Source organism: Symphodus melops, assembly GCF_947650265.1.
Source record: "Symphodus melops genome assembly, chromosome: 8".
Lineage (NCBI taxonomy): Eukaryota > Metazoa > Chordata > Actinopteri > Labriformes > Labridae > Symphodus > Symphodus melops.
Window position 1 is genome coordinate 1,164,909 of NC_136698.1, and position 20,493 is coordinate 1,185,401.

General features: G+C 46.3%; 2 protein-coding genes across 2 annotated transcripts; both read right to left on the reverse strand.

Annotated features, from left to right (window-relative positions):
- Positions 1-818: 818 nt before the first annotated feature.
- Positions 819-9,601, reverse strand: pomgnt1 (protein O-linked mannose N-acetylglucosaminyltransferase 1 (beta 1,2-)). Its single transcript, XM_079349965.1, has 22 exons — positions 9,431-9,601; positions 8,918-9,318; positions 8,546-8,648; positions 8,295-8,410; positions 7,936-8,001; positions 7,747-7,860; positions 7,544-7,661; positions 7,347-7,445; positions 6,744-6,871; positions 6,585-6,655; positions 6,397-6,472; positions 6,166-6,249; positions 6,019-6,060; positions 5,362-5,420; positions 4,618-4,690; positions 3,711-3,839; positions 3,496-3,621; positions 3,082-3,146; positions 2,940-2,984; positions 2,665-2,800; positions 2,296-2,405; positions 819-1,807 (listed from the first exon to the last, which is right to left on the reverse strand). The coding sequence occupies exons 2-22, from the start codon at positions 9,035-9,037 to the stop codon at positions 1,726-1,728; spliced, it is 1,962 nt and encodes a 653-aa protein (XP_079206091.1). The 5' UTR covers positions 9,038-9,318; positions 9,431-9,601; the 3' UTR covers positions 819-1,725.
- Positions 9,602-11,299: 1,698 nt separating this feature from the next.
- LOC306828544 (interferon-induced protein with tetratricopeptide repeats 1B-like) lies at positions 11,300-14,925 on the reverse strand (the record flags this gene model as incomplete). Its single annotated transcript, XM_079351064.1, has 2 exons — positions 11,300-12,737; positions 14,918-14,925. 2 exons carry the CDS (start codon positions 14,923-14,925, stop codon positions 11,423-11,425), a joined length of 1,323 nt encoding a protein of 440 aa, XP_079207190.1. The 3' UTR covers positions 11,300-11,422.
- Between the last annotated feature and the right edge of the window lie 5,568 nt (positions 14,926-20,493).

Consider the following 20,493-nt stretch of genomic DNA (forward strand, 5'->3'; position numbering starts at 1 on the left):
CTGGCTAAACACTGAAGCTACAGTGTCCACCACATGCAGAGCTGGCTAAACACTGAAGCTACAGTGTCCACCACATGCAGAGCTGGCTAAACACTGAAGCTACAGTGTCTCTACATGCAGAGCTGGCTAAACACTGAAGCTACAGTGTCCACCACATGCAGAGCTGGCTAAACACTGACGATACAGTGTCCACCACATGCAGAGCTGGCTAAACACTGAAGCTACAATGTCCACCACATGCAGAGCTGGCTAAACACTGAAGCTACAGTGTCCACCACATGCAGAGCTGGCTAAACACTGAAGCTACAGTGTCCACCACATGCAGAGCTGGCTAAACACTGAAGCTACAGTGTCCACCACATGCAGAGCTGGCTAAACACTGAAGCTACAGTGTCCACCACATGCAGAGCTGGCTAAACACTGAAGCTACAGTGTCTCTACATGCAGAGCTGGCTAAACACTGAAGCTACAGTGTCCACCACATGCAGAGCTGGCTAAACACTGAAGCTACAGTGTCCACCACATGCAGAGCTGGCTAAACACTGAAGCTACAGTGTCCACCACATGGAGAGCTGGCTAAACACTGAAGCTACAGTGTCTCTACATGCAGAGCTGGCTAAACACTGAAACTACAGTGTCCACCACATGCAGAGCTGGCTAAACACTGAAGCTACAGTGTCCACCACATGCAGAGCTGTGTGAGAGGAGGGGGCGGAGCCAGCTCTCTGTGATGATTAGAGTTTAGACTGCAGTACACATTTGAAACACTAGGTGTCTGATGTACTGACTGCTTCTTAAAAAAAAAGTGACCCCAAACATTTATTTATCCATGCAAAACTTTATTTTCGTTCTCCAGACGACACGTCTTTCAGTCAGCTTTTGCAAATGAAGAAAATAAAACAAAACAAAACAAAGAAATAAAAACTAAACTGGCAGACGTTTTAACTTGAGACTAAATCATTGATGAATCGATCAGACTAGGAATATCTTTCTATTAGAAGACAAATTAACAGGATAGTATCGTACCCTATCAAAATAAAGCCTCAAGTATTGTAAAAATGTTTTATTTCTTCTTCTGACGTCGCTCTCGAGTGAAACCTGATCGGACACCAAATAATAAACTTCCACAGAGCGGTTACAAACTCTCAAAAACACTGAAATGTATTTCAAATGTCATCAAAAATATATAGTATATTTATATATATATATATATTTCGGCCTGTGCTGTATATACATCATTATTTCTGTGTAAATGTTCATCTCTCAAACGAGCACACTGACCTCTGACCTCATGGTTAACTGACAGATGTAAAATAAATAGAGACAAGTTAAAACGTGTGAACAGATCACATAAAAACACTCAGTAGTTCAAATAAAACAACTACAAAAAAAAAAGCTCAAATAAGCTAAAAACATTAGCACGCCGTCAGAGTCCATCCTGGACGTTCAGTCACGTTTGACCACGTGGTCGTAGCGTCACCGTCCTCCTTCAGCACCTGGACGGATTAGCAGCACAGTTCATAGTGTTTCTCCCTCGTGTTTGTTTGTTTCAGTAGAAAAGAAAGAAAGGACTCCATTTCCCAGGATTCCTCACATATAACAAAGTTCAGCAGGAGTCACTGTTGTGTGTGTGAATCCCGAGCGGAGTGAAGGCGATTGAAGTGTGTGTGTGTGTGTGTGTGTGTGTGTGTGTAGGTGTAGGTGTGTGTGTGTATGACGTCAGATCTACATCTGCTCCACGGCCGCTCCTTCTTCTTTGGGCGGAGGCTCCAGGTGAATGGGAGTGACGGACGCAGGTTTCTTCACACTAGTCGTAAAACACGAGCGAGAGAGAGAGAGAGAGAGAGAGAGAGCGAGAGAGAGAGAGAGTTAGTTTCAGGATGAGAAATACATTCTGATCTTATCGTCTTATTTGGCGTACTTTATAAATTAGAACCCGTGTTCACAGACGGCGCCACAAGCTCTGTTCTCATTGTTGCTAGGCAACAAAAAGTTCACTTCTGCTTCCCTCACAGCGTCTCTGTGTGTTTGACATTTGCTTTAAGCTCTACATCTAGAAACTGTTTCACCTCCACCATTAACGTCAACAAAGCTGATATCAGAAGTCCCGCCCCTTCTTGATTTTGATTGGTCGGTGCTCTTTAAGTTTAACGTTGTGCATGAACAGAGGTGGCGCCATAGAGCAGCTCACTAACGGGGCAGTTTGAACGTCTTACGATGGACGCCAAGAATGACATTTAAGATTCACCATCGGTCACACAAACACGGCGTTAGATTCATCCGAGCGTTACTCACGAGTAAGGAGAGATGGGCACCGCCACCACCAGCACGTGATTCCTTTTCCTGAAGAGCCGCCACAGGCCTCTGTGGTTCCCCCGGACGTCCAGGTCCCAGACGTGGAGGCACTGAGCACAGGAGGGAGGAGTCACTACGCGTCTCTCACGAGATACTCAAAACAGGAAGAAGCTTCTCACTAATGGTGAACTGGAACCCTGCTGTGCCTGACCAATCAGAGCACAGCAGCCCCCCCCCCCTTTTATTAGGAGTAGATCTTTAACCCCGGATCTAGATTTATGATGTATAAAACGCTTCCTGGTCCGTCTAAATGCTAACGGTTCTATAACGGCTACGTGAACAAGCACCGCCCCGTCTCTGATTGCGCACCTTGGCGAGCTCCGTCCACGTGGACGTGTCCGTCTCCGTCTCCATCTTGATGAACATGACGTACGTCTTCCCCTCAGAGTCCGGCAGGAAGGAGTCCTCACACGGGTTCTTGGTGTGATCCAGCACCTCTGCTTCCCTGAGACACACACACACACAGACACAGACACACACACACACACACACACACACACACACGCACACACACACACACACACAGGGTCAGCACAGGAACATCGGAGTGACACCTCTCCTCGTGTCGTCTGACGTTCACTCACTTCAGCAGGTTTTGGATCTCCGCCTCATAAGCGTCTTTCTTCAAGCTGTGGAGATGAAAAAAACACCGAGACGTCACCGAGTTTCATGATTTTCACAACGACTTCAAGAAGCCGACAAACGTGCGAGGACTCGTGAACGCACCTGTCGACGTTCTTCAGCGGCACGTTGGGAACAGTGTTGAACTTGTGCTTCTTGAAATAGACTTCCTGTGAGACAGACGGAGAGAGACGAAGGACGCTTTCATCACACGGTTCATTCCAGATGACTCCCTGACCCCGCCCCCCCCCTCCCGTCTGAAATGATCTAGATATTTTCAGGAGTGTAGATGTGAAAAAAAGTCATGGCTTGTTTTTTTAGTTTTTTTTAAAAGGTTCAACAGGATGATTAGAGACCCGTAACGCCATCTGAAGGTCACTGGACTCGGTTGGAGATCTTGAAGACGTCTCTGGTGGGCGGAGACTGGAGGAGAGGTGAGACATCTTCGAAGACCTCAAACAAAGTCCAGTTGCCTTCGGATCACCAAAAGTTCTGAGTCACTGTTTTCAGCCGTCTTACGTGGAAGTATCCGTTCATGTTGAGGCCGATGATGCCGAAGTGGTAAGAGCGGGACACGTCGGGGATGATGCACTCCCTGCCTTTCCTCTGCTCCGGCATTCTCATCCACATGTCCCAGTCCCACAGCTACAACACAAACACACCAGTCAGTCCATTTGATCCAGCCAATCAGAACCTCTCTGGAGATTTGTTTAACATGCTGAGTGAAATCACACCTTCTCGGGCGTCGGCCATTTTGGCTCCAGCTCGTCCTTGTACAGACTCTTCTTCAGCACCCAGCCCAGACCGGGCATGCTCTCCACTCTGTAGAGGAGGGCCGGGTCCTCGGCTGTGTGCTCGTAGCCCTGAACAACAACAACAACAACAACAATGACAGGTGTTCAGTATGTGCTGGTCGTTCAGCAGGTAGAAAATAAGCGAGTTGTTGCAAAGTGAAGAAAGAAGAGAAAACAGTTATTCAGCAGCTGGAGGCCAGATATTTATTTTTCAGCTAAAGGTCGAGTCAGCAGTTTGTCCCTTCAAAATAAAACTCAGTGTTCTCCTAAAGCGAAGCTGCTCCATCGTCCCTTCAAAATAAAACTCAGACTTCTCCTAAAGCGAAGCTGCTCCATCATTCCTTCAAAATAAAACTCAGACTTCTCCTAAAGCGAAGCTGCTCCATCGTCCCTTCAAAATAAAACTCAGACTTCTCCTAAAGTGAAGCTGCTCCATCGTCCCTTCAAAATAAAACTCAGTCTTCTGCTAAAGTGAAGCTGCTCCATTGTCCCTTCAAAATAAAACTCAGTCTTCTCCTAAAGTGAAGCTGCTCAATCGTCCCTTCAAAATAAAACTCAGACTTCTCCTAAAGTGAAACTGCTCTATGGTCCCTTCAAAATAAAACTCAGTCTTCTCCTAAAGTGAAGCTGCTCCATCGACCCTTCAAAATAAAACTCAGTCTTCTCCTAAAGTGAAGCTGCTCCATCGACCCTTCAAAATAATGACGAGCAAATATAAATCAGAGTGAGGACAAACACCGAGCGGAGAAAGCTCAGGGATGAACCTTGTTATGGGGCTTTTATCTACGGATGCTACGTTGGTCTACTTCCTGTTGGACAGGCAGGTGACAAACAAGTGAACACTCACCTGGTCGTTCCAGGCTGATATACAGTACAGGCTGTCGTCCTCATCCAGCAGGTGGACGGTCTGACTCAGAAAACTGTAGGAAAAAAAATAAAATAAAATAAAATAAAATAAAAAAAATCAAACATTTGAAGTTCACAAAAAAAGAGCTGAGAGCGGATAACGGCTGGATGTAAACGTAAGAGAGACGCCGACGTCCGTCTGATCTTTGAACAGAGAAAGAAGTCAGTTTGTTTTGAGAACAAAGAGAAGCGCCGCCGCCTCTTACACGGCTGAGTTCATAAAGAGCGTGTTGGTGTTGACATGAGGAAACTCCTCTGCACTTCTCACAGCCGACGTTTCAAACAAGCCGCTCATCACAGGAGGAGAGCTGAAGCTTTTCAAAGAACAAGTAAACACACACTTCTGAGTGGAGTGTGGCTCACTGAGCTGAGGATCTACTGCCATCTAGTGGTCAGGATTAGACTTTTAAAGCTGGGGGGGTTTCTGCTGTTGGGGGCAAACGGCTCGATATAAAAAGGATCCCACAATGATGTTTATTGCAGCTTATTTCTGTCCGTCTGTCGTAGACTGTCGTGGTCGTGAGGAGGACTCACACGTGCACAAGCAACCGTACCGCGAGCGAGCACGTTTGACCAAGTCTGCACAGTGAAGTAGCTGAAGGTGTCCAAACGTTAAGACTTTTAAATGTCTGCTGACTGACTCATGACTCAGCAGAATGATCCATCACATGTGAGCGCTCACTACCTGAAGAAGTCGATGGAGATGTCCAGGTCTTCTTCCAGGACGACTGCAAAGTTAGCCTCCTGAAGGAAGGTCATAAAAAACAGAGTCAGGAGGAGGAGACAGAAGGAGACAGGAGGAGACAGAAGGAGACAGAACTAGGAGACAGAAGGAGGGAGGAGGAGACAGAAGAAGGAGGGAGGAGGAGGCAGGAGGAGACAGAAGAAGGAGGGAGGAGGAGGGAGGAGGAGACAGAAGAAGGGAGGAGGAGACAGAAGGAGGGAGGAGACAGAAGGAGAGAGGAGGAGACAGAAGGAGAGAGGAGGAGACAGAAGGAGACTGGAGGAGACTGAAGGAGACAGGAGGAGGGAGGAGACAGAAGAAGGAGACAGAAGGAGGCAGGAGGAGACAGAAGAAGGAGGCAGGAGGAGACAGAAGGAGGCAGGAGGAGACAGAAGGAGGCAGGAGGAGACAGAATGAGGCAGGAGGAGACAGAAGGAGGCAGGAGGAGACAGAATGAGGCAGGAGGAGACAGAAGAAGGAGGCAGGAGGAGACAGAAGGAGGCAGGAGGAGACAGAAGGAGGCAGGAGGAGACAGAATGAGGCAGGAGGAGACAGAAGGAGGCAGGTGGAGACAGAAGGAGGCAGGAGGAGACAGAAGGAGGGAGGAGGAGCACTCACTGGGTGGAGGTTGAAGGTTGCCGTCAGACTGGCCTTGTAGTGCTGTAACAGACAGACAGACGAGTCAGTGTAAATTACAAACCACCCTTTTATAGTCGCCGTGACGACGGTTGAACACAGAGGTCACTTAAGGTCATCCATGCTGACCTGGGACACCCGGGCGTTCTTGATGCTGATGGGCGTGTGCTGGACTCCCTTCAGTCCAAACAGCTCCACCACATCCATCGGCTCCTGGACACAAAACAGAGAAGACCAGTCTATCCGGTAACCATGGCAACGAGCAGGGGCTGAGCGCAGGACTTTTTGGTACCGGGTTGGCGATTGGCCGAGAGAACCATTAAGCTCACTTATTTAATGCAGGGCAAAAGCTGGCGTTACCTCGTAATAGCCGTCGATGAAGACGGTGATCATCTGCGGGTTGACGCCGTGCGCTGAAAGAAGCGACCTCAGCATCCTGAGGAGAAGACGACAGACCGTCACCACTTCATGTTTAGGCTCCGGAGACGAAGGAGGAGAATATTTCACAGCAGCTCCGGTGACGTTTTATACACGCGTGTTGCTCTTACCGGTACAGATAGTTGGGTCTGTTTCCTGCGATGACGGCGACGGGCACGCTGAAGACGTTGTTGTTGATCAGCTGGAGGAAAAACAAAAGCACAGCGAGCGTGAGGTCCTGAAGCCGCTCACGGGAGAGTTCACGTCATTGGGAGTGAGAAGCTTCTTACTGGGTCTGGGTTGAACTCGATGGGCGCCGGGTCTTTGCAGCTGCAGATGCTGCCGTATCCTTCCACTTTACTGCAGAAGAGCTTCCTCCTCCTGTTCAGCTCCGTGTCGGCCCAGTGACACTCCGCCTCTGCACGGAGAGGACGAGCACACTCACGCCGTCAGACTAAACCTTTTTAACCACGTGGACCTCTATGTTTGTTTCCGGCTGTTAGCTTGGAGACGACACGATCGCAGCTCGGTCACGTGACCACCACCTTTCAGTCACTTAAAAATCCAAAAGGAACACGGAGACGACAATCGGTGAGAGACTGACAACGAGAGAACGCAGAGCCCGAGTCTGCTCACGCCGAGCCTCCGGTCAACGAAATAGAGGCATGTAGGAGAAGAAGAAACGAGTGGCGGTTAACGAGGTGACTTTCTGAGAGAGCCGGTAATTTAGCGGGCAGCCAGCGATAACCGTCCTGGCAAAGCTCTCGTGCTTCTGAGACTTGAGATCCAGCGCTCAGCTGAGTCCTTCTAATCTGGATTTTCCCCTCAAAGGATCGGAGACACTTATCTTTAAACTTTTTTCCCCGCCCAGATCAGCTCTTGCAGTTTTTTACCTTCGGAGGCGGTGAGCTGCACCTCTGTCTTCAGCAGGACCGGGTCTCCCCACGTGGACAGAGCGGGGGACTTGGCGTGCTTCTCTCCGTAGACCTGACCTAGAAACACAAACGCACGTTTAAAAGGAAAGTCGATCAAGCTCACAAAGCAAGCCAGATTAAATAAAGTCAACATTTCCTTCCTTGTTAGCCTGTACCTCCTTTCTTCACCACCAGGGTCCACATGTCCCTCCAGCTCAGGTTGAGGGACACCTGGCTGCCCAGACTCTTGAGCAGGTTCTTTGCAGAATCCTTCAGGTGAAACGTCCCCTCGTCCTGCCGCACAAAAAACAAACCATTCGTTTGTCGCTCACGAGCGTCACGGGAACGACTTCTGAGTGTTTTTAAATCAGAGCGTCACCTTTATGGTGAAGATCAGGACTCGGCCCCGGGTCACCATGTTGAGGAAGAGGATCATGGCTTCGTCCTCGTGCGGAGAGTAGGTGTCGAAAATCCTCTTGGCCATGACGTGACCCTGAGACGAGAGAGGGACAGGTGAGGCCGCCGCAGCATGAGAGAACGACTTTGAGAGGCAGAACGTTCTTCTTACCGTGGCCTGGTTGAGAACGATGACGTGGATGCCTCGGCCCTGCTCCCGCATGTCATCCTCCAACACCTGCAGGTCACACGGGTAGATTCAGATCCACTTCAAGTGCAGACACAGACTCCAGAGGGGACGCACGCCGAGTTATGTTGCGTCTCATTCGGTTGGTGTAACAGTGAGTGTGTATATATTGTGTTTTATTTTGAAATTCACCGGGCGCTCTGTGCCTTTCCTTGTCTGACTTCCTGTGTGGTTTGTTCTATTCTGTGCAGCTCACAGACTGCGGCGCTCGCTGTGGCGCAGAAAGGACCGAGGAAGACGACCTCTGACCTTCAGAAGAATGGATTTTAAAGAAGTGAACTCACGGTCGTGCCATCCACCGCCACGTAGACCTTCGAGCGGCTGGAGTACACCTCGATGTCCAGGACCTTGCGCCCGTTAGCCGGCCGGCGCGGCGTCTCCATGTTGGGTAATGCGTCCTCTAATCAGGAGCAAAACACAAACATTTACTGATGTGGTTTCATTTTTACTAACATCCAATCAAAGGTTGAGATTCTGGCGTCACGACAGGAGACGTTGAAGAGCCGATGGACCGACCAATCGTGGCAGCTCTCACCGTAATCTTGAGCCGCGTCATCTTCATTGGCGACTCTCCTCGTGTCCAAGATGAGTTTGATGTTGACGATGACCGTGATGAGCAGAAAGAGCACGGCGCCGGCCTGAGGAAGGAAAACGTGTGCATCTTCAGGCACGGAAACACGACCATATATGGGCACTTAGCACTCTGCTGCCGCTGCTACCTGATTGGTTCGTGCGTGTAATTTAAATAAAGAAGAAGAACTGAGACGTGAATCTTCTCAAAAATCTGTCGAGGGGACGAATATCGTCCAATCTTTGTGTTTGTAGTTCTAATTTTTCCCAGCAGGTTGTGTGTGAAGTCTGCTCACAGAGAGCCGTGTTTATGTTACAGGTTTGTTTTTTAGTTTACCTGGCAGAGCCGACGGATCGACCTCTTGTTGGTCAGCTGGTACTTCCAGGTGAGGTACAGGCTCCTCTGCTGCCGGGGGATGAAAGGTTTGGCTCGAGGGTTGGGGGTCCAGGTCTCCATCCCGGACTCAGAGCTCAGGGCCTCCTCCTGCTCCTCAGAGCCTCCCCCTTACCTCCTCCTGCACACCTCAGATCCCCTTCCTCCCCCCCACCCCCCCTTCGAGCCTCCTCCTCCTGCTCTCCTAGCACACCTGAGAGCCCACACCTGCCCTCCTCAAAACCTCGTCCTGCTCCTCTGATCCCCCACAGAGTCTCCTCCCGCCCTCCTCAGATCCGGGTCCTGCTCCTAAGAGGGTTCGGCTCCACGACACCACAGAGACGCGGCTGACGTCACATCTTCACCTGAGAACAAACACAACACGGTGAGACGTGAAGTCTCTGTCGGACTGGTCCCTCCTGGACTCTTCTGGGTCTCGGTCCTGTTTGGGGTTCGCATATTAAACGCTGCACTCACCGAGCTGTCAGTAATCTCACATTGTCGTTTGAACTTTGCTTGCAAAGAGCAGAAACCTGCAGAGTCAGTGCTGCTGGCTGCAGCATGCTACATGCTACATACACGGTGTTTATGTCGCGGAGCAAACTACGTCATCAAGCCGCGTCTTCTTCTTCTTGTTTCCTGCAGAAGTAAACTCATTACTGCCACGAACTGGAAAAAAGCTGTGTGTGACTTAAATTCTGGTTTCAGGGGGAAATTCTGTTAAATGAAATCAGTAAACATAAATCAGCAGATAACTGAAACCTTCAGAAGTCAATTCTGATTTAACTAATGTCTGTTATATTTCTTTGACATAAATGAAGTTAAAACACCATCATAGCTTGTTTAGTTACATTTTACTTGACTGCTAACCTTCCTCTAAAAAAATATGAAGTTAAGAAGTTAACCTAGGTTTGATTACTGGAAAGGAGATAGAGAACAAGTGTAAAGGAATAACATGTATGTAAGATGTATGTATGTAGGTATGCACTTTATTGCACTGTCAGCACTTGTGTGCTACGCACTGTCTTACTCTTATTTTTCTATTCTGTCGTGTTATGTGTTATGCAGAAATGCAAATTTCCTTCAGGACTAAATAAAGTAATATTGAATCTTAAAGGTAATTAATGCTGTTGTTTCAGAGGTAAATGTTGTCGAGATCAAGACATTTAGTGATCAGACTGAGGATTATTATCAGAGGATTAAAAAAATCTAATTTGAATGGATTGAAAAGTTATTTGTGTTTTCATTCTTTACTTGAAAAATTAAAAAATAAAACAGTGTTGGTTTTGACCTGTCTTGATTTAAAATCCGGAGATCGAGACAAGACCAAGTATAAATGCTTTTGAATCCGAGTCGAGGTCGAGACTTTCAAAAAGTGGTCTGAAGACCGAGACCGAGTTTGAGTACTCCAACACTTGCTCCTCAATCGTGTGCGTGCACTTTAACTTCAAGCAGGCCTCACATAAGTTGGTATTTAACTGGACTGGAAGTTTGTCTGATTCTGCTACTTGTAGAGCCTCTTCCTGTTGACCTCTGATGTTATCAGACCAAACAGTCGACTAACAAGTTAGCATGCGGCTAAGTTGTTAGCTAAACTCCTTCAGCTGACACAGTTTAAACAGTGTCTCCTCGTCTTTGTTAAAATGTTGCACAGCCAGGGAGGTGGTTTGTGTGTGTGTGTGTGTGTGTGTGTGTGGGTGTGTGTGGGTGTGTGGGTGTGTGCTGTTGTTGTTAGGGTCGTGATCCTGGTGGGGGCGCTGTCTTGCGTGGGGACTTCCTGGGTTTTTGCAGGGTGCATTATCTAACCTGAAAAGACTCTTTGTGGCAGCAGTTGCTGATTGGTGCGTTGGGCTTTGCACACAGGTGTGGAGGTCAGCACACAGGTGTGGAGGTCAGCACACAGGTGTGGAGGTCAGCACACAGGTGTGAAGGTCAGCACACAGGTGTGGAGGTCAGCACACAGGTGTGAAGGTCAGCACACAGGTTTGGAGGTCAGCACACAGGTGTGGAGGTCAGCACACAGGTGTGGAGGTCAGCACACAGGTTTGGAGGTCAGCACAAAGGTGTGAAGGTCAGCACACAGGTGTGGAGGTCAGCACACAGGTGTGGAGGTCAGCACACAGGTGTGAAGGTCAGCACACAGGTGTGGAGGTCAGCACACAGGTGTGAAGGTCAGCACACAGGTGTGGAGGTCAGCACACAGGTTTGGAGGTCAGCACAAAGGTGTGAAGGTCAGCACACAGGTGTGGAGGTCGTACAGACAACACAGGAGGACGGTGGACAGGCTGCAGGACCAACAAGGACTTTAAGTTAAAGGTCAAACAGAGTTACCACAGAGACATGTAATGGTTTACAACATCTTTAATAAATACAGCTTCTTTTCAGGCCATAAATACAGACACTTTTCTCAAATCTAGACGTGATGACACAAACAGTCGCTGCTACAGTTTAGTTACTGCTGACCACTGCTCACTCTGATTCTTGCAGGTTAGCCAGAAACGTGCTTATGCGTCCACACATCCGGTTTCTGTTTCTGTCGCTGATCCTCTGCAGAGTGCTGATGCTGTTCTCCCGGTAGTAAGACGCTAACGGGATCTCTGCTGCTCTCATGTGATATTCAATCGACTTGTAGCTCTCCTTTCGAAAGAAGTTTAGGTATTTCGCGTAGTAGTTGCAAAGCATCTGCGACCCTTCAGGGCCGAGACCACTTTCCAGAAGCTCATCGAATATCCGGTCCGCTTCTACTTGGTTATTCGTCTCTGCGTATGTGTTTGCAAGATATATTTTTCTCTTAAGAGATGAATCAGGATAAAGAGGAATCACTTCCCTACTGAGAGTGATTGCTCTGTCAATGATGCTGCGCTCTAAGGGGCTGTCCCTGTCCGAAATGATCCTCATCTTGTAGCAGATTGCGGCGCACCTCTTCAGATAACGCTCATCCGGATGTCTTTCCAGAACCTCCTCTGCCAAGTCGATGGCCTCATCCATAGATACGTACATTCTGTACAGCCTCAGCAACGGTTTGATGCCACTGTAGCTGCCGACCGGCTTTCTTAAAACTCTTCTGGCCAGCTCACGCGCTTCCTCTCCTATCTTTTTTCCTTTCTTAGCACACGCCTCAAGGTACAGTGCAGCGAGGTACAAGTTGTCTGGATCGTGCTCCTTTGCAATTTTCATTTTGTCCAAGATGTCAGCCCCCAGCTCTTTGTTGCTGATTTTTAAGGCATTCACTAACGCTAAGACGTGGCTGGTGTGCCACTCCACCATGTCTGGCTGCATCCTGAGCGCTCTCTGGAAGAAATCTGCAGCACGCAACTTTTCATCGGCACCAAACTTCATCAGCGTCCAGCCTTTTTCAGCGTTGATCTCTGGATGTAGCTCCTCCTGGGATGGAGATGGATACGTTCTCATCAGGGCGTTAACTTTTAGAAGGTAGGCCTGGCTCTCTGCTTGCTCTCCGTTGTGGTAGTGCAGCCACGCCAGGTTCCCGTGGTTCACCACCAACCAGGCGCCTTCATCTGACACCGTGTTCCTTATCTGACGGAAAGCCTCTGCAGCCTTGCCGAAGAATCGCTGTGCATCGCCAGGTAAGCCCAGCATGAAATGGACGTACCCTTGCAGGTTGTAGATGTGGCCCAGCCAGCTGTACCCCTCCTCTGTGCCGATGTCCTGCAGCTTGTCCTTGAGACTGAGGAGCTTGGGCTTGCTGAAGTTCAGATCCCAGGTGAAATGGCACTGCAGGGCCTGCAGTTTGACCTCCAGAGTCGACTGACCCGGAGTAGCACTGTGGGTAGGGAAGACAAGTTGGAGATGATTGATCACATTGGATGCAAAGCATTTGGTTGCATCACCAATGCATACGTTCAAATATAGCCTTGTTTAAACTTCATTTCCAAGGTCAAAATTAAATTTTAAAGGGTCACATCAGCTTAAATCGAGTCAACGTTAGAAGAACTAAAAACGTCACTGATGTCTTTTAACTTAAAAATTAAATCTGTTGCAAAGAATTCCCCCTTTTTAACTTGAATTAGGAGGCATCAGGAGGAAGATGTTTGAAGAGAAATGAAAGCACATCGGGCAGGATTAAAGATTTACATGAAGAAGGGAACAAACAGAGAGTGATCCATAATGTTGAACATATTACGGATAAAACCACTGAGGGATTAGACGTCGACAGATTACTCACCACATCATCCAGCTGTCACCTGAAGGTTTCTGAATAGAGACGTCTGCTGCCTGATCTTTATATACAGCTTATGAGTAATGTTTAACCTGTGTGGGGGCTGTAAATGTGGTCATGTGGGGCACTGGATCTGGACTTGGTGGACTTTCTTTTCCCACGAAGAGAAACCTGCAGCGACGTGCAACCAGTGTCGTGTCAGATCCTCTTCTTGCTGAACCGACCGAATCGGCTGCTGTGATTTAAAGTGTAACTGTAATCAGGGGAATGGAGCGCTGAATCACTGCACACTTTGCTTTTCATAACACAGTTTCGTGCTTCAGGGCGTGGGAAGGATGACATCCTGTCACTCAGTCATTCTACGTCAAAAGTCCAAAGGCCAGAGTCCACGACAAGTCATTAAAGACACAACAAGGAGGAGACGAAACACAAGCATGACGAGTGAAGAAGGGAAAACTTAAAAAGGCCTTTATCATATTGACTGAGGTCTAGTCCACACCTTTTGACCTTTTGTGCACAAACTGAAAAAGTACCTCGGGAAAACTCCTTCGAGGTTTAAGATTAAAAAAAAACTGTGTGAATGTGTGTGTGAGTCCTGACTGTGTACAGTGAGGGAGAAGCTGGAGTCCTGCTGGCTGTGTTGTTGTCAGAGCTGTGTTTACATGGACGGGACGGCCGGCTCCTCCTCTTGTGTATAAAAGCTGTTTTAGTGAAGAAGCTTCTGTACTCACTGTGAAGCAACGAGCTAAATAAGTAACGCCTGCTAAAACAACAAAGCAGCTCAGGACCAGGACAGACGTCAGCTTTGATGAACGCTGTAACATGACAAACCTGAAATACAGACTATAATTTATCACCCTGTTCTTCTTGTGGAGAATCTTGGCAAAGACAAATAATGAGTTTGCAATTAACTTTGAGTGTGACTCTTGTGCGTATGTACGTGTGGCACGCCTCCATGATGAATGTTGAATTTTTAAATTGCTCATTGTTGGGGTAAAAATCTGTCAATTACATTTATGATACAGCAGCAGGTTCAGCCACATAGCACCGCTTGCTGTAATTAAACCCATTAAAGTCATTAATGTGTCAGCCATCAATGGCAGTAGCTCACTCTGTAGCTCACTCTGTAGGGACCTGAGGTACCCCAGTTCACCTCATGATCACTGCAGAGGGGCCCTTGGGCAAGGCTCACACACCACACCTGTTTGTGCATGTGTGTATTTTGGGCCTCCGTGTGTTAGAAGTGGGTCTCAACTCGAGTGTGTGCAACTAGAATTTCCCCACAGGTAGTAAAAGTAAAATGAATGGTATCAGTGTAAGTATGGACCCTTGTGTCAGTTCATGCAGGTCACAGAGTCACACTTTAATATCGTGCCAGAGAGATCACGTCAGCTGATCTGCTGAAAGCGTCCCAGCAGATCCGACTCAATCTGAACGTCTCGCTCGCTTCAATGTGTCGTCTGTGTTACTCTCAATGCGACGCCATCGATAAATAACAACAACGACGACGTAGACCCGGCAGGCCGGAAGTGAACTCAGTAAAAGAAAACAACAAGAATCAAAACAAACGTAGTAAAACAAGCCCTGTAGGCGGTCATTCATTTTGCTGTTGTTTTTGCTGGGCGTTACCTGTTACCATAGAAACCAATGTGGATCAGACCACGTCAATACAGAAACGCAGATCAGATCTGAGGCCTGTACTACGAGGCAGGATTTGAGCTTTGCGAGGTAACTTCGGGGTTAACTCTGGGTTTTCAGTCCTACGAGGGTGGATTACGTTTTACCTGGGCATATCGCCACGGCAACTTATGCTGAACACCTAACTTAGCTTTCCTTGTATGCAGGGGAAGGGCAGGGAGATCCCTCAGAGCCATGCCGCCAAATATAAATCATTATGTCAAAGTGGTCCTGGCGTCACTAACCCTGAAATAAGAGAACATGATAAACGAAGTACCCTGCTTGTGGTACCAACAGTTTCTAAGAGCTTTCAGTTATCAGGCGCCGTTCCAATGGAATCGTCTACCAGTCGGGGTCCGGGAGGCAGACACACTACGTACGTTCAAGAATAGACTTCAAACTTTTCTTTTTGATAAGTCTTATAGTTAGGACTGGCACAGGAATAGACCAGCTCATAGTTATCCTTATACAGGATCCTTCTTTCTGCATCTTGTCCCATTTTCAAGCCCAGCACAGTTAACTGATGAGCTGAAGATTTCTGCCTGTTAACGGGAAGTTTTTTCTTTCATATTGGGATCTTGAATTTCCCTCGGGATCAATAAAGTATCTATCTATCTATCTATCTATCTATCTATCTATCTATCTATCTATCTATCTATCTATCTATCTATCTATCTATCTATCTATCTATCTATCTATCTATCTATCTATCTATCTATCTATCTATCTATCTATCTATCTATCTATCTATCTATCTATCTATCTTGTAATACAGCAATAAGTTTGGTCTTTGACCTGCTTTTTGTGAACATAACGATGAGCATGGTCTGTTTATCTGCTCTTATGTTAATGTTGACCTGCTTTTTGTAAAGTGTCTCAAGATAACACCTGTCATGACTTGAGGCTATGCAAATGAAGATTGATTGATTATCAACGAGATAATTGACCCTTGACTTTTAAGAGTGTGTTTAACCTGTCATCACTTCTCTCCGCTGATCGACAGAACAAACCTATCATCATAATATGAAGAAGATGAAGACAAACAGGTTCCCAAAGACAGAAGTCACACAGCAGGAACAAATGAATCTAGGACAACTTAAGGATACTGACAATATTAACTCCTGATACCGAGTTACCATGGCAACATGCCCAGGCAATAACCGCCGTCGTAGGACTGAAAACCCCAGGGTTAACCCCGAAGATACCTCGCAAACCCTGAATCCTGCTCTGCAGACCCCTGGGGCCTGTATGAAGTGAGTTTAACATATCCAGGGTCTCTTTGGCGTTTTAACCTGATGTCCACACTGCACCGCCAAACCTGATTGTATGTGGTTTGATTTTTTTGACAGTCTGAACACAAAAAGCCACATGAGATCAGATTTTTTCCAAATCTGATTCAAACCACAAACAGAGCTGGTTTAAAATCTGATTCCTGCAGATCCGACTCAATCTGAACGTCTCGCTCGCTTCAATGTGTCGTCTGTGTTACTCTCAATGCGACGCCATCGATAAACAACAACCACGTAGACCCGGCAGGCCGGAAGTGAACTTTGGTCAATAAAAGAAAACAACAAGAAAGAAAACATGTCATTCATTTTGCTGTTGTTTTTGCTGGGCGTTACCTGTTACCATAGAAACCAATGTGGATCAAACCACGTCAATACAGAAACGCAGATCAGATATGGTCACTAACAAATTGTAATGTGGACAGTCAGTCAGTTCGATCAGACTGATCAGATTTGGGTTGCAGTCTGAACGAAGCCTTTGGGTGATCGGGCTTCGCCAACCCGAACATGAGAGATCGGGCTTAATAGTCCCACGAAGCTGGTTATCAACCTGATAGGTCGACTCGGAGTTGGCAAGAGAGCGGTTTCACATGAAGGGGTGGAGTTCGCTTCATTTAACCCATCAATCACAACCTACATTAAGGAACTCTAAACAAACATAAATAAGTTCAAGACAAACAGGCTCAAAGACTAAAGTTACACAGCCGCAGCAACAAATGCAGGAAGGACAAAACAAAGGAAAATCGGCGAGTTTTAACGCGCAGCTTGTTACATTTGTCCCATCATTGGTTCATTTCGAACTGACTATAATAACTCCTGTTTCTTCTCTGAACTGAACGTGATGATCTGACTCGTTAAAGTGGAGAGGAGAGAAGTTCAGCTGCAGCTCTGACCATCACAAACGGAGCGACATTAAACATTAACATGAAAACAAAATGTCGAAAACAATTGAAAGCTGGGAGAAGAGATTCGTAATTGTACATCTTAAAAACACAACTCAAATTCAGTCTATGTTGAAGGATGACGTATATCAGTGAAAAATAATCATTAATGTAAAATCATGCGGGACGTATGACGTGTCCTCCCCTCATGGGACACCCAAACAAAAGATCTCGATTGGTCAATGGGCGGGGATCACACGTAACCTACTCGGGAGCAGGTTATGTGTACAGCATACGTTACCGTGGCGATATACCCAGGTAAGAAGTCAACGACCAAGTCAAGTTACCTAGCTAAACTCTGTAGTTCAGGCCTCTGGTCTCTGAAATGACGTGTCTCTCAAAAGAGGAGAATAAATAAAGGGCTCCCTCAGAGGCCAAATGGACCTGGATTTTAATTTGTACTTCACCTCTTATTTCTTTTCTTTTCATCTTGGAGTTGTAATAATGTAAATCTGTGTGGATTTTAAGTTAATGTTTGTCTGAGTGCACCCCAGGAAGAGTAGAGGAGAGGCTAATGGGGATTCAAAAAACTCCAACACAAATTGCACGCAAGAAAATAACATCAAAAACATTTAAATGACCAATAACAATCCAATAATGATAATCATAACACTGACAAGCAACATGGTAGAATCTGGAGTCTCTGTAGTCCAGAGTGGATCTAACGCCCCTCGCTGTCGGGTGTAGCTCCGTCTCTTTGAAAAAGAACAAACAAAGAAGACGTCAGCACACACTTCAACAAACCCTCGAGCACGAGGAGGATTTATCGCCATTAAATAATTAGAAAAGAATCCCATTCAGCCAGAACAATCAGTTTCACAATGACATTCATTACATTGCGTAAATGCAGCCATTGATTAATGTTGCTGTTTGTTTTGTTTTATTAACCTTTCTTTGTATATTTGATGTTAATCTGCAAAAGCACTAAAAGCAGAAGTATAAAGTCTGAGAAACGTTTCCATCTCGATGAAACGTGCAGGGGACAGAAATGTAGAATGAAAACAATAAAAAATCAACGTGCTCAGACACGTGCAAAGGTGTGTTTGCATGTGTTACAAAACACACTGAAGGAATAAAGAACAGTTTTATGATTAATAGCTCATTAAAAGTAAAAATAGAAAATGACAAAGGCTACAATTAGTTAGGTGTGGCAGAAAGCCATCGCCACCAATAAGCTGTCATCTAATGTCCACCAGAGGATGCAGCTTTGAATGACTTCCTTAAAAACACAAACCTCTGATGATGTTCGACCACCGAGAAGATCAGCAGAACAGAATCTGATTCTGACTGTCTGAACAATCACATGCTGCATCAGTGAGATGTGTCGAGAGTGAAATGATAAAGTCAGCTTACTCCATGATCATTACATTTTATTTCATTGACGTTCCTGTTATTTAAGCCTCGTTTTATTTTTTTTTAATTTCTTACACCAATACACCAAGAAAAATTTGAATTGCCCCAAATTAATAAATAAAGTTTTTAGTTTTTCTCATTGAATTGAAAATTTCTTGTAAATGTAAATGTACCGTTCTTCTTCTCTGACAACAATGCAGCAGCCAGTATGTCCTCCTTCTAACAGCGTTTATTATGTGAATGACTCCACAGTGTGTCAGGTTAAAACTTCATTTAAAGCTGATTTGAGTTTTCACCAATCAGGTGACTTTTTTTTTTTATTATTAGATCAGAGGTGCAGGTACATTCGGCTTCCTTGAGAGCCACCGGATTTCCGAATGATTGCACTGATTCATGATCGCAGTGTTTATGACTCACGTTTCTCAACGCCCAGGGACACGATGTCTTTCCCCGCCCCATCTGCAACCACAGGCAGCGAGCTGCACGCATTACTCAGCACGCTGTGGGAGCAGTGACCGTCTTCTTTAGCTGTATGGAAACTCTAATGAGGCTGATTAGCTCAGCATTCATTTTTCACACCTAGCAAAAAGCAGCATTCAACCCTTTCCAGGGCACTCATTGAAATACTTTGAAATTCAAAAATTCAACCTCATAGTGTTATTCAGGGACACAACAGAACTTTATTTCTGTTATAAAAATGTTCAAAAATTGTAAGTGTAATAAACGTTGACAAAGTTATCATATCATGTTCAAATGCCACAACAGCCGGATCAGTGACGTCGGGTGATCTCTTCTGATTGGCTGAGTGAGGATGCTTCTCGCCCTCACTGAGGTGCAGAAGGGAGGCCTTATGTAATGTTTGGGGAAAATTCCAAAAATAGTCACTTGTCCCATAAAGGCTAAACAACATAATAACGCCTGTCCAATTCAGTCCCATCATTTTATTGACTCTGTGAGTGTGTGTCATGGTTTGGTTTTGTCTCTGTGTTTCTTCTAGTTTTAGTTTTAATTCTGTCCTTAGTGTTATTTGTTTCCTTTGTGTGCTTTAATGTTTTATAGTCTTGTGTTTACTTTAGCCTCTTTGTGTGTTACCCTGTGTCCTCCTATGTTGCCTGTTAGTTTATTTCCTGTCTAGTCTTTAGTGTTTCCTGTTATACTTCCAAACTGGACATCTGTATTTTATTTACATTTCACCAAAACAAAACCGAAGTCACGGTCCGTCTGTCATTTGATGTGATCGCTGCGATCCCTCCTCCACCTCAGTCACCTCCATTCCAGCTCAGCACTATGTTGTAATGAAGCTTAGTGTAAGACTTTAAGTGATCCACGATTCAGGTTTTCTCAGTCCCCCTTTTCACGCCATCTCATTTCCACTATCATTCTTGAGCTGTCAGTTTGGGCCATCTGTGGGTTAATCAGCTGTTCTGTCACCGGACCTCATCGAACCAATGGCACGGCGTTCCTCCCTCATTTTAAGCCTATCACCGTTCAGCTCTCCTTTATGATTCTTTCTCTTCTCTAGTTCTTTCATGCCGGCTTCGTGCGCCCCTCCACTTCCCCATCACCGCAGAGTCGACTCCCATCAATTCTTCTCCCACTCGGTCTCATCAAATCATCAGTCCTCCACCACCAGGGTCTGGACTCCATGGGGGGGGGGGGGGGATCTATCCTAATGACGAGCAGAACTTCATTCTCTAAACGCATCTTCCAAGTTTCCTGTGAAATCACATTATCATTATAATAAATACATTTCTTAAGATCACTTGTCTCTCCTGATTGAACTTCTTTTACGAGTTTCATCGAAGGTGTGCCGGCGTTTTGTATTCGGTGTTAGAGAGGACAAAAGCTTGTTAGACTAGCCAGCAAGAGAACTGGGAGGTAAACGTGCATCCCTTCTTACCTGACAGTCCAGCACACAGACTGAATGTAGCCAACAAGATTACATTGGACCCTTCTGCACCATTTGTGGTCGGAGTATGAACTCTTGACTTCTCTGCAACCCCCCCGCTGAACCCACCAGGTGTGAAACCCGGTAAAACCTGATGAACCCTTTGAAACCTGGTTTCCCCCGTGAACCTTTTGGAACCCTATGAAAACTGGTGA

Coding starts and splice junctions, on each gene's coding strand:
- pomgnt1 (XM_079349965.1), bottom strand. CDS start 9,037: ATGGAGACCTGGACCCCCAACCCTCGAGCCAAACCTTTCATCCCCCGG. Junction 6,250..6,396: donor TCATCGACGGCTATTACGAG/GTAACGCCAGCT, acceptor TTTTGTGTCCAG/GAGCCGATGGATGTGGTGGA. Junction 2,801..2,939: donor GAGATCCAAAACCTGCTGAA/GTGAGTGAACGT, acceptor TGTGTGTCTCAG/GGAAGCAGAGGTGCTGGATC.